The 14,154-nt window shown below is 39.0% G+C and overlaps 1 protein-coding gene across 17 annotated transcripts in view; it reads right to left on the bottom strand.

The window, feature by feature from the left end:
* Positions 1 to 14,154, bottom strand: part of WASHC2A (WASH complex subunit 2A) — a 63,106-nt gene that overhangs the window by 40,497 nt on the left and 8,455 nt on the right. For 14 of the 17 annotated variants that reach the window (XM_057505785.1, XM_057505770.1, XM_057505768.1 and 11 more), the window contains exons 4-7: positions 6,769 to 6,831; positions 4,249 to 4,422; positions 2,033 to 2,126; positions 1,226 to 1,287 (exon numbers count right to left, since the gene is read on the bottom strand). In XM_057505785.1, the coding sequence (XP_057361768.1) occupies positions 1,226 to 1,287; positions 2,033 to 2,126; positions 4,249 to 4,422; positions 6,769 to 6,831 (393 nt within the window). The remainder of the gene's footprint in view (positions 1 to 1,225; positions 1,288 to 2,032; positions 2,127 to 4,248; positions 4,423 to 6,768; positions 6,832 to 14,154) is intronic. The other 3 variants (XM_057505776.1, XM_057505778.1, XM_057505773.1) reach the window with 2 other exon arrangements.

Raw genomic sequence — 14,154 nt, 5'->3', positions numbered from 1 at the left:
TGTTGCAGCGGGCACAAGAACCGAGGAAAATACACAACGCCTCTCCTGCAACATTAATAAAGGCTTTGCTCAAGAGCACAGAAGTTACATCAGGTATAAGTTTCCAGGGCACATCAATACTCGATCTCTTTGTACTGATTACTGTCACCTGAAGTATCAAAGTGCAGATATGGTAGATTAGTTACCAATATGCCTGAGGGTTGTCCTGTCTAACATGTAATTTTTGTGGTCAATTTAAGTATCTCTAACAATTTGTTCATATCTATCTGAAGTATTATTTCTAGCCTTTGGATTTATACATTTCATTACCTAAATTATCAGAAGTTGGTTTATTTCACATTTTGGACTCCACTCTCTATATTCCTTCTAAGTAAGATAACTAACTTCATCTGGCCCAAAAAGGAAACATCAGTTGTTTGCTACCAGCAATTAGGTAAACAGCTGCATTGATGGCTAAATGCAAAGGATTCAACTAGTGACCATCAGCTATAGTGAGATTACTCAGGAAAAGCTTATTTCCTACTGTTAAGGTATTTTGTTTGGAGCATGGGTGGAAGGAAGGCTATGGCGAGGAACTGTGGAAAGAAAGAGGGAAGGGAAGAGAGAAGCATGCATACAATACTGTCTCCTTTTAGAAATCCACACTCAAGAACTATCCTTTGAACGCTCTGCCCTCTGCAATGACCATGTCTAAAGAAAGGGACATCTCCAGATACAATAGTCAAGGTCCTCAGATCCTGAGATCCTAGAGCAAGGAGTCAGAGCAAGGACTCCATGGATATACTAGAGTCAGAAGCAAAACTAAAATGTAAGTGGATGCATTCTTCTGGTCTAGAGGCTTTACAGTAAAAAAGTTTTAAATGTGAATGTTTTTCTGTAGAATTATTCAAATATAGAACTTACTCAAAGACTATATATACCTCAGGCAGAGATTCCACCAAAATATCTAAACTGCCACCCTCAGGACATACCAGTAAGAAGAGGACTTGGGTGCAAAGGTGGGAAAAAGGGTAATGGTAAAAGGGAGTAAAGTAGTTTTCTTTGTTTGTGTACACACAAGACAAAGAGGAAATTCCAAGGAAAAACTTTAGGACATGGACACTACCACTGTTAAAGGATTTATGAAAACAGATTGCTAATTCACAGCTATGTTATTTACTTAGCCTACTAAATACCCCCTAAGTTTCCTTCCCACCATGAGCTGGAGACACCAAACAGCACTTACCTCTTCTTCATTCTCTTCGTCACTGTCCACAATACTGCCACGATCGCTGCCTACTGAACCTTCTGCTTTGAATCAAGAGAAGGGATATTGCCAATATTCATAAGAAAATGTCCTGAGTTCCTTCTCAAAATCCCAAACCACCATACAGCAGCATCACAGAGATTCAGATAAAACCATTACCCATTAACTAGACTTAAAAGTATCTTCACTGTAGTGAGCAGTGGAACATTTATATAGCCTCAGAGTATCTCCCCACAAGACAATTAATTACCAAAAAAAACTATAATTAATTACCAAGAAAAAAACCTGGTCTGTACTCTTCAAAAATACCAAGATTGTAACAGACTAAAAGAAGACTAAGAGAGATTTACAACTAAACACGGTGAGTGATCATGAATTGGATCCTAAGCCAGAGGAAAAAAGAGACTACAAAAGGACATTATTAGGACAACTGGCAAAATCTCAATATAAGTAAGGATTACCTAATAGTATTATGTCCAGTAAAAATTCTGACTTTGATAATACACTGTGGCTATGTAAGAGAATGTCCTTATTCTCAGAAAATACACAGACATTTTGGGATAATAAGGCATGATGTCTTGCAAATCAGTTAAAAAAAAATACTATTTATATATAGAGAGAATGACAAAAAAAATGTAATAGGTTATCAACTGGTAGATCGGGGTGAAGGATATAAGGGGGTTCTTTGTACTGTTCTTATATTAATGTAAAGTTTGAAATTATTTTAAAATACATGTTAAGATATAAATGTTAAAAGTAACAAAAATGTTTGGTGCAAAAGAGTACCTTCACTAGACAACTCTCCAAGACCCACGTCTTCCTGCTCCATGAATAGCTTTGACCCAATTAAATAAGGTAAAGGACGATCAATGTATAGATCCTGTAAGTAATGAAAAGAAATAGCCATTATAGATAAAAAAATAGTTTTCCATTTTGTTCCATCGGACTACTTCAAAAAGTTACTTTAATAAAAGTGGAGAGTAAGAAACACAGGAATAAAAGTCCAAAAAAAAAAAACCCAATCCACTGATATAAAAAAGGTCAAATCCTCAGTAAAGATGGCAAAGTAAAGTTGAATCACACAGAATCTCGAGTGCTTAATTACAGTAACAAAAACAGCAAAGGCAAGCAAGAAGTTCATCCACAGCAGTAACCAGAAAAGAAGGGGCATACCCTGTGCAGAAGGAGGAGGACCAAGGAAAGAAACTAAGCTCTGACCTGCTCAGATGAGTCCTAACCCTACCTGCCTCCCTAAAAAACAGCACTGGTGAGCAAAAATCCACAAATCAATCTTGAAAATGATCAGTTAAGAATCCTAAATTTGGAGAAAAGCACAATGAGGAAATAACTCAAACACTTTTATTTGACTGTGGGTAGGTATGTCCAGGGTTTTGTGGGGTTGGGGTGGGGAGTGGATAGACAGGTCACCAACAAGGCAGCAAGGGACTCGAGGAGGACTCTTTCATGCTACATCAGAGCAAAAAGAAGGCTGAACAGAGCACATACAGCAAGGGCTGGATGAAAAGGCACAGAACAGCAACTACGCAGATACCTGCACTCCCCACAGTGAGCTAAAGGAACACATCTGAAAGACTGATGAGAACCTACCTGGGAGAAAAAATAACCCGAAGAAGAGAACAGTATCTCCCAGAGGTTCACACTGTGTAATTCAGTAAAGCAAATTCGGTAAATTAAGACTAGGTGATTAAACCAAATAAAGCGGAGGAGACTGTGTACATAATGACACATGTTGGAGATCTGTCCACTTCAGTCTTCTACTTCTGAGCCCCACCCACCACACGCATTAAAAATTATGGTTAAGAAAGTGCTCCACCCTAGGACAACATTCCATCTCCACCTGCCACAGAAAAAGCTAACTTCTCCTTTACCAGGCGTGACTTTTGGCCATATCTCCTTCCTAACGAAAAGACACCTGGGGGACAGGGGAGAACAATTCTGATGCTTCACACAACAGAAATTCTGGCAAGGTTAATGTAAAGGTTAAAGACACAATGGCAACCAATTTAATGCATAGAAACCAAAGCGCTAATTGGGCTAACTGTTTCACTGACTCAGAGGGTGTTCCCACATTTTCCTGTCAAAGAGAAGGTGAAGTCCGACTTGGAAGTAATATGTCTGGCAGGCACTGTTTCCTAGGGTCCCTGCCGACTTCTACATCTCTGCAGTGGCAAAGCAAGCCAGCAAATGTACAGTGCTAAAGGACCGGCCCCAACTTGGTATGACACTGGAAGCTCCAATCAGAAGAGAAGTGTGCTAAGATACAAGTGACTTCTAGTAGAGTTTTTTGGCATGTTTTGTGGTTTTGTGGCATATTTCACCTCATAAAGCACTGGATGCCAGGACTCTCAAAATCAATACAGCGACCTTTTGTGTTTACTTCTGAGCGGCTCTATGTTGCCCCAATTGTCTCCTTTGCCAACAGGAGAGCAATAACTACCTGCTAGGCTAACAGTCTGTTCATGAATGCTTACAGCAGCATTACACATAATAGCCAAAACCGAACAACCCAAACGTCTTTCCACACCTCCACAATCTCCCTAAAAGCAAGGTACTGAGTTTCAGGTTCCCAAAATCTCTACCTGTCATGAGCCTCTTTCTTCATCCTTTAAATACCAGTTCAAGTCTCATCTTTACCCTGATTTCCCCAGCTGGAAGTCAGTTCTCTCTAAGAGCACTCACAATGGTGACTCATATACGTATCTTTTCTCTCCTGCCATCTGCTAATGCTGCAATAAACATCAAGAGAACAAGAATGATGTCCTGCACCTTTGTACTTCCCTACTTGGCATCCTGCCTGGTACCTAGTAAGTGCTCGATGTAAATACTCGAGTAAAGCAAATGTCTTTCAACATGACATTGCTACATGACATGCTCACTTCCTCAAAGCAAGGTCCATGTCTTCCTAATTCTGTGTCCAAATAAAGTACCCAAAAAACATAAAAGGTGTTAACAATATAAATAAGGGAATTGAATGTTTTTACCTTTGGTTCAAGGATCAGTTCCACCCGTTCATTAGCATCATCTTCTTCAGAGTCTGAGTTTCCTGCTTTTATATCCAGTTGCTCAAATGCACTGTCCAATACTTGTAAACCATAGTTCACAGCCTCCTGAACTTTAGGAATCAAATCCACTTCTTTCTGTTCCCGGGTCTTCTCCTACAAAAAACTACTACTCAGTATGGATCTCTGATAAATTGATACCACCCTAATAAAATACTGTGACTATCTTCTAATGCCTAAACTAATGCTCCCCATAAATATCTCAAAAATGTTAACAAAAGTCAGGTTCTGCTGAATGGCTCAACACAGACTTTGGAGTAAGTTTTAAATTCCAAGCTTGTCATTTCAGGTCATGGATCCAACTACCTAAGGTACCAGAGCTCCAGATTCATTATCTTCAAAGACAAAAGCACAACCATTGTGTTAGGGTTCAGCCAGATAACTTACATAAAGGCACCTAGCAATCAACTGACACATCATAAGCCCTCAAACAGCATTTTACTTCCTGCTGTTGGAATAAAGGACCTAGACCTTTAGCTTCACCATGACTGTATCCCACTAACCTTGGTTAATGGTACTGTGGACAATTTTTAAAAGAAAAAGCTTCAGCCAGAGATGTCATTTTCAATTATCTGTTTCACAGTTTCATCTCTCATCTATCCTTTACCTCACCCTAGAACAATGCCCCCCCCTATAAAAGTCTGGACATCACCAACCTGCTGAAAATATTCCACAGGTGTCCATTTCCTACAATAGCAGCTCTCAATGACAGTCCCCTCAGACACTCAACTGTGTCACCAGTTGTGGGAAATATTGAAAAAAAAATTGTGTCATTTCTCCTCTTCACAAATATTCTAAAAGTTGATAACATAATTATAGGAAGAACCAAACTATACAGTATTGTTCTGAGGGCCAAAAGGGAAATCCCTGTGAGTTATTTTATACTTTACCTCTAGTATGGAAGTCTGTCTAATTTAACTTTTTTGTTTTGGCTGCATCTTTTTTCCACTCTGGTATGCTTGGTTATAGTTAAATACCTATCATTGTACTACATGTGTGAAACATGTTTGTGAAATAAATATATAATGGCTTTTAAAAAATAATTCCCTAAATACTTATCACTTTAAAATTGTACCCTGATCTGGTGTAACCAGATACCATTGCATTTAAATAGTGAGCAAATCCTTGAGTACTATTAAAAATAAAATAATGTTTTAAAAAAGACTAGTAGGCAAAATTATAGCTGGTTTTTAACATCCTTTCCTAGTCTAGTCTAAATAGCTTCATATGTTATAAGTAGTAGTTACTGATAAAGTACCACTTTTTCAAGTGATTTGTATTTTCTGAATAAATTAGAGGTGATTAAATGCTACTCCCACAATAAAACTTACTCACATTCCACTGTGCTTTCCTAAGTGGAAAAAAAAGAGTACAACTTCTGCCAGAGTGCTAGAAAGTCGAGAACCTCTGACATAGGCTTTGGCCCTGGCACATGAGAGCCACCAGGAAGAATGGTTGCACATCTGCACGATGAGAGGCCACCAGGGAACAAAAGGTAGAAACTGCTGCCCCTCAACTCCTTGGGCTGTTTATGAATCTCCTACTCCACTCCCTTTCCTTGCCCTTACCTGACGTCCAATACCTTCCACTAACACAGTCCATAAAATACCAGGTACAACCCAACTCTGAGCCTTAGCTCACGGCATTCTCTCTTGCTGCAGTGGCCTTAGAATCTGGCCCATCTTTCCTCACCCAGCTAACATCTCATCCTTGAAGCTTTTCCCTGCTATCTTACACCACTGAGCTCCTTCTCATCTTAACTTACAGAACAGCAGCCACACAGCTCTGACATGCTCTGTCCTGTTGCCCCAATCAAGACTATAACCTCTTAAGGACAAAGTCTTTCTCGAAGTCACCAGCTCCCTGCAATCTGACTCGAGTCAGAAACTGTTCACTGCACATTCTGTGTCCTCTACTAATCATGTGACACTCAGAAGGCACTCAATATGTGGACTATGCCAGCATTCACCATGCTGTCATTTCATACTGGTAGGAATAAGAGTCAAAGCAGTTAACAGAAAGATAGGAAAACACAGTCTTTGAAGAACTAACAAATGACAGACTCACCTGCGATCTGTTTTTGTATAGCCCTCAAGGTAAGAACGGGTATTTTTTTAAGAGGGAACGAGAAGGTAAAGAAGGAGGAAGAGACAGAGAGCATTGTGGCCAGCAAAACCTAACATATTTACTGTCTGGCCTTCTACAGAAAATCTCTGTGGACCTAGGCTCTATTCTAAAGCAAGAATTCAGGAACTTTGTATTTCTTAATACATTAAATTTCAAAATACAAACCAAAGATTCTAATTGTTGGGCTTTCAGAAGCAGCCTTTCCCATTTCCCCCAATACTCCCCCCGCCCACCATCCCCCACCAGATATATTACAAATCTCCACCATTTCTCTCTTCCAACTTAGTAACTAAATGGTAGATTTAATGCAAGTACCTGTTCTGCTTTCTCCGCCTCAGGCTTGAGTACTGGCTCCTCCACTTCTTCATCATATACACGCTAAATATGGAAGCAAATCCACTTTTAAATGAATTATAAACATCATTGGGAATAAATCATAATGGAAGAACTCAACATACAATAAAAAAGGGCAAAGACAGGGAAGGAATACTTCAACAGTCAGAAGGAATGATTTTTCAACAAATGTCTGAGGCTACTGGTCAGGGACAGAAAAGCAAAGATGAGTAATCAATTAACCAAAAAATTACATTTTAAAAATATTAAGAACTATAAATGACTAGAAAACATGAAAAAAAAAAAAAAGCTCAATCTCATTGCTGACCAAAGAGTCACAAAAGCAGTAAGATACCAGTTTTCATACCTTTTTGTTTAACCTAATACTTAAAGCAGACAGAGCAATGATACAGGTACTCAAATGTGAGGCTACTGAGGACATCATCCGGGAGAACTTATCTACTAGGTAACAAGAGCTTGAAGTATTTTGATCAATGGAAATGGTAAAGGTTACAGTTATTTTCACCCTTTTGTTTAAAATGGTTGGTAAGTTTTTATTATCCCATTTATATGAAAACAGGCCAACCCCACCAATGATCTGCTAGAAGGCCAGACATCTGACTGACTTAGCATGGGCAGGCAGGACTCTTTTCCAAAATAAGGCTACTGTTCTGGCAACTCATTGTGATTTCCTTTTAACTTTTTACTGTTTTTTAAACTGCAAAGTAAAATATGCTTGTTATAAACAGTGGGGTGATGAAAACACTCTGGAATTAGATACTGGTAATGGTTACAAAACTTGTGAATTTACTAAAGCCTACTGGCCGTATTAACTGTTAAATGGGAGAATTTTATGGTATGTTCATTGTACTCAATTAACACTAAGCCAATTTAAAGATGTATGTAGAAGAATATATTTAAAAACATTCCATCCCTACATCCAACCTAACCCTCAGAATAACCAAGGTAAGCTTGGTGTGCGTTCCTCAATGTTTTCTGTGGCTCTTATGTAAATACACACAGACATAGGCAGTTTTCCCATGCTTTCTGCTTCTGAATAAAAATGCAACCAGTAAACACACTCCTCTGCCCCAGTTTTTCACTTAAAGCTCTCACAAACCACTTTCCAGATCAATGATACAGATCTGACTCAATTTCTTAAATATCTGCATAATATTCTTTGGCCATGAACTTCACCATAACTAATCTGACAGTTCCTCATTGGTGAACATTAAGGAGAGTTCCAGTTTTTGGTGTTATAAACAAACTGCTGTAAACATATACACACATACATTCTTGGCCCTGGCCCTTTTATTGCTACAGGCTTCCCAAAAATAGGATTCCTATATCAAAAGACAAAGTTGTTATTTAATCTTAGTTGGTACTTCCAGATTACTATCCATAAATGTGTAATAACTCACCCTGTCACCACCAATGTATTCAAATACCCATTTGCCAAACCTTTGCCAGTAGTGGACATTGTCTACCTTTTAAAAATATCTGCCAATCCAGTCAATGTTTGTAAATATTCCTATCTTCTGACTTAAGAATTCTTTTTCTTGAAATTTAGTTACAAGAAAAATAATCATAAATCCAAACAGTAAGATGCTTATAATAATTTTTAGTGGACAATCACAAACACTGAATTTGTAATTCTATGTAATTCCAATCAATATGCTAATAGGATTTTCTGTGGAATTCAGCAAAATAATTCTCAAATTCACACAGAAGAGTAAAAATCCGAGGACAACCATGACAATTCCAAAAATAAGTAGTCGTGGGGACTTGCCTATTAAGACTTATGAGAAGTACCTATTAAATACCTATAAGACTATCATGAGAAATTTGGCATTTAAGATTGCGATGCTGACATACAGCAAATAAACAAAAGACAGAAACAAGAAACAGTCTGACAATTACATGTAAGCATGATTTTATATTCACAAGAACACACACAGAAACATTGGCGATGGGATTAAAGATGGCAGTGTGAGAGGTGAGACAGAGGCTTCCTCCTAAAACTGCATATAATATGAAAATACTTTTAATACAACTAATCCTGAAAGAGCAACATAAAAGAGGACTGTGCCAGACTACATACACCTGGAGAAAAGAGCAGACCTCACAGAATGGGGTAATGTACCAAAGATGTGGCCTGGCGGGACCAAGCCCTTCCCCCACCCCAGCTCAGCAGCAGGAGGAAGAGAAACGGAGCGGGGAGGGAGTTGAGGCCTGGGACTACTGAATACCTAATTCCGGAGATCTGCTCTGGGAGCACAAACCTACATTTCATGGTGCTTGCATGACACTCTCATGATTAGGGGGTTGGAAAGCTAAGACAGGCAGAATTCCTGGAGAGACTGAGAATCCAGCCACTAGTGAAAACCAGGGATCCATATCTGGCTGCTCTGGGACAAAAGAAAGGCGGGCAGTCTGAGAGACTTCCTAACAAGGAAGCCCTTAGCAAGAGGGCTACTAAAGGGGCAAGGACTGCACAGAGTTTACTGCATAGGAGAAAGGACAGGTAGACAAAATTGTCCAGGTGTACTCTGCCCAGCAGGCTGGGAGCTTTCACGATTTCCAGGTGCTCCAGCTCCCTGGCTGGCTACACAGCTCCAAGGACCCCCTCCATGATACGCAGCCTACTGCGCCTTTCTCCCAGCCAGCCCCACCTGGCTCACAAACTGGCAAAGCCTACCCTGCATTACGCCAGCCAGAAGGAAGATCTGTCTATAGCAACTACAAATGCAAAACATAGAGGCTTATACCTGTGTGCTCGGCTAACTGGTTCAGGAAGTAGAGACAGGCAGAGCAGTCGGGAAGAAGTAAACAGCTCTTTCCTTTCCCAGGCATCAATACCACTCCCCTGTGACCCCCAACATTGCTTCAGGAGATGAGCAGCTCCAAAGAGTAGAGACTCTGGGCACTAGAGGGCGCCACATACAAATATGAAATGCCAAAGGAACCTGGTTCAGAGTAAAATTATTAATACAACTCCTGAGATAGATTTAAATGACATTGACCTCATGAATTTTCCTAAAAGGGAGTTCAAAATAAAAATCATTAACATGGAGGTATGGAAAGATATTCAAGAACTCAGGAATGAATTCCAGTGGGAGATCCACTCATTGAAGAGCACAATGGAGGGTATTAAAAGCAGATTGGCTACGGTGGAGGAGACGATAAATGAAATAGAAACTAGAGAAGAGGAATACAAAGAATCTGAGGCACAGAGAGAAAAAAGGATCTCTAAGAATGAAAGAATATTGAGAGAACTGTGGGACCAATCTAAACGGAACAATATTCGCTTTACAGGGGTACCATAAGAAGAAGAGAGAGAGAAAGGCACAGAAAGTGTCTCTGAGGAGGAGATAATTGCTGAAAACTTCCCCAATCTGGGGAAGGAGATAGTGTCTCAGGCCATGGAGATCCACAGATCTCCCAACACAAGGGACCCAAGGAAGACAACACCAAGACATATAGTAATTAAAATGGTAAAGATCAAGGATAAGGACAGACTATTAAAAGCAGCCACAGAGAGAAATAAGATGACATACAAAGGAAAGTCCATCAGGCTATCATCAGACTTCTCAGCAGAAACCTTACAGGCCAGAAGGGAGTGGCATGATGTATTTGATGCAAGGAAGTAGAAGGGCCTGGAACCAAGATTACTTTATCTGGCAAGATTATCATTTAAATTTGAAGGAGGGATTAAACAATTTCCAGATAAGCAAAAGCTGAGAGAATTTACCTCCCACAAACCTTCTTCTCCGCAGTGTATTGTGCAGGGACTGCTACAAATGGAAGTTTCCTAAGGTTTAATAGCTGTCACCAGAGGTAACAAAACCACAGTAAAGAAAGGAGAACAGCTAATTACTAAAGCAAATGCAAAATTAAATTAACTATCCCTAAAGTCAATCAAGAGATAGACAAAGAATACAGAATATGATACATAATATATAAAGAATGGAGGAGGAAGAAAAATGAAGAGAAAAAAAAAAACCTTTAGATTGTGTTTGTAATAGCACATTAAGTGAGTTAAGATAGACTCTTAGATAGTAAGGAAGTTAACCTTGAACCTTTGGTAACCATGAATCTAAAGCCTGCAATGGCAATAAATACACACTTATCAATAATCACCCTAAACGTAAATGGACTGAATGCACCAATCAAAAGACACAGAGTCACTGAATGGATAAAAAAACAAGACCCATCTATATGCTGCCTAAAAGAGACTCACTTTAAACCCAAAGATATACACAGATTAAAAGGGAAGGTATGGAAAAAGATATTTCATGCAACTAATAGAGAGAAAAAAACAGGAGCTGCAGTACTTGTATCAAACAAAATAGACTTCAAAACAAACAAAGTCACAAGAGACAAAGAAGGACATTACATAATGATAAAAGGGTCAATCCAACAAGAAGATATAACCATTATAAATATCTATGTGCCCAACACAGGAGCACCTACATCTGTAAAACAAACACTAACAAAATTAAAAGGGGAAATAGAATGCAATGCATTCAATCTCGGGGACTTCAACACTCCACTCACTCTGAAGGACAGATCAACCAGACAGAAAATAAGTAAGGACACAGAGGCACTGAACAATACATTAGAACAGATGGACCTAACAGACATCTACAGAACTCTACACCCAAAAGCAGCAGAATACACACTCTTCTCAAGTGCACATGGATCATTTTCAAGAATAGATCAAATACTAGGCCACAAAAAGAGCCTCGGTAAATTCAAAAAGATTAAAATTGTACCAACCAGTTTCTCAGACCACAAAGGTATGAAACCAGAAATAAATTATGCAAAGAAAATGAAAAATCCCACAAATACATGGAGCCTTCACAACATGCTCCTAAATAATCAATGGATCAATGACCAAATAAAAACAGAGATCAAGCAATATCTACAGACAAATGACGACAATAATTCAACACTGCAATATCTGTGGGACGCAGTGAAGGCTGTGCTAAGAGGAAAGTATATTGCAATACAGGCCTACCTCAGAAAAGAAGAACAATCCCATATGAATACTCTAATATCACAATTAATGAAACTATAAAGGAAGAACAAATGAGGCCCAAAGTCAGTAGAAGGAGGGACAAAATAAAGATCATAGCAGAAATAAATAAAATAGAGAAGAATAAAACAACAGAAAGAATCAATGAAAGCAAGAGCTGGTTCTTTGAGAAAATAACAAAATAGATAAACCCCTACCCAGACTTATCAAGAAAAAAAGAAACTTATCTACTCCCATAAACAAGAATCAGAAATGACAAAGGAAAAAATCACTAAGGACACCACAGAAATACAATGAATTATTAGAGAATACTATGAAAAATTATATGCTAACAAACTGGATAACCTAGAAGACATGGACAACTTTCCAGAAAAATACAACCTTCCAAGGCTGACCCAGAAAGAAACAAAATCTGAACAGACCAATTACTAGCAACAAAACTGTACTGGTAATCAAAAACCTACTTAAAAACAAAACTCCTAGTCGGCCCCCATACCCAACCCCATCCAGCCTCTGGCGGCCCCAAGCCCTTCACCGCGGGCCCCTCACTCCCGCGAACATGGCCGTACGAGCAGTGCGGAGCTTGCAGGCTGCGGTGTGCAGCCTGCACACCGCCTTGGTGCCCGGCACGCCCTGCACACTGCGTCCCTGGGGGCTGAGGGCAAGCGCCGTCCGGACGCTGCGCATGGGCCCTGCTCTGCTCTCTGAACCCTACAAGTGGAGACAAATAGGCTTTAGTTTGCTTCACAGACCATCACTGAGGACGCTCAAATAAAATTAAAGCAAGAGCATTTTCTGAAATTAAAGCACTGGATCTAGATTTTTACTAGCTAAGGCGAGCTTAACTTTGAAGGCCCACCGATTTCCTAAAAGCAGCGAGATAAAGTCTACAGGACTCTAGAGATGTTCTGCAAAAGTCTATGTAGACTCATGGATGTGCCGGGGATGAAATGAGGCCTAACTTCGACGGACTTGAAACTGGGAGACCTGCCCATAAACACCTTGGCCGTCTTACTCGATTTTGGCACAACTTTTCGCAGCAGAGAAAAGTTTTCTTCGTCTGCAAATGCTTGGGACACTAACTGCATCTGCAAGAACTCAGGCTTCTTACATAGGCTGCATAGGTCTGTGATGGCTATCGTCTCACTAACTTTACTATTTTGGATTGGGACTGGAGAGTTGATAAAGTTGTTTATTCCAAAATCTGAAAAATAAAAGTAGCCTCTCCCCTCGCTAATAATATCCCTCAGTTGTGTTAATGACATATCAATACATTACCGATTTGAATAGAAAAAGAAAGCATTTGTCAGATAAGAATTGTATTTCAGGTCTGTTTCTTGGTTATTCATTATGGCACTGTTGGTAATTTTTTGCATTTTCCAGTTATCTAGGTAAATATTGCCCCAAATATTAATACCCATTATCTGGTTGAACACCAAAGTTTTTAATAACAGATCCAACTTCCAATTTTGGTCCTACCTCTTATTAGCTATGTGATCTTGGGCAGAATCATGGGTAGTGAGAGAAGAGGGCCCATTAACTTCTCTGAGTCTGTTTCCCTCATCAGAAAAGTGGAAATGATAATACCTACTACAGAGTTGTTGGATGAAATGAAATAATGTAACTGCTGTACATGTAGCCTGACACATTGTAAGTACTTGAAAAATGTTACTTGTTATTAAATATTAGTGCATAGAATCAAATAGTAAAAAAAAAAAAGACCAATAGTTATATATTATCTGACTAGTGACTTTGGAGGAACATACAGACTTCTCATACAGTATTCAAAATGCCTGATTTTCAAGGCCAAACACCATATTTTCCAAGTCACAGGAAGAAAGTAATTATTTACTTAATCTCCTGTCCACTTTGTTTTTTTTGTTGGACCAAGGGTTAAAGGAAAATTGTACTGATCATTGTCATTAGTCTAAACAGTATGGTCTAGTAAAGACTTAGGGACTTTGAAGTGCACCTAGGTACATTTAGCTTACTTAGTAATGTTGCTCCCTTTTTCTCTAAACTTGGGGTTGCTCCATTGCTGAATGTGAGAGTAATCTTATTCCTAAGATTATCTTTACAATTAGGCAAAATGGCAAGGCCAGAACCAAGACAATAGTCTCAGAGAAGTCGTATATTTATAGTTGTCTAACCCTTGCTTTACAAAGGTATATTTAGATTTAAACTGCTTATAATTGATAATGCAATCAGCCAGTTCTAGAGCTGTAACAGTGATAGGGAGAAATGAGTGTTGTAGTCAATTAACTCTATTTTTTTTTCCACTGAATTTTTTTTGTATCATTAATCTACAATTACATGAGGAACATTATGTT

This window comes from Manis pentadactyla, chromosome 8 (assembly GCF_030020395.1).
Source record: "Manis pentadactyla isolate mManPen7 chromosome 8, mManPen7.hap1, whole genome shotgun sequence".
Lineage (NCBI taxonomy): Eukaryota > Metazoa > Chordata > Mammalia > Pholidota > Manidae > Manis > Manis pentadactyla.
The sequence above is the reverse complement of the archived record's forward strand: the minus strand, read 5'-3'. Positions and strand labels throughout refer to the sequence as shown.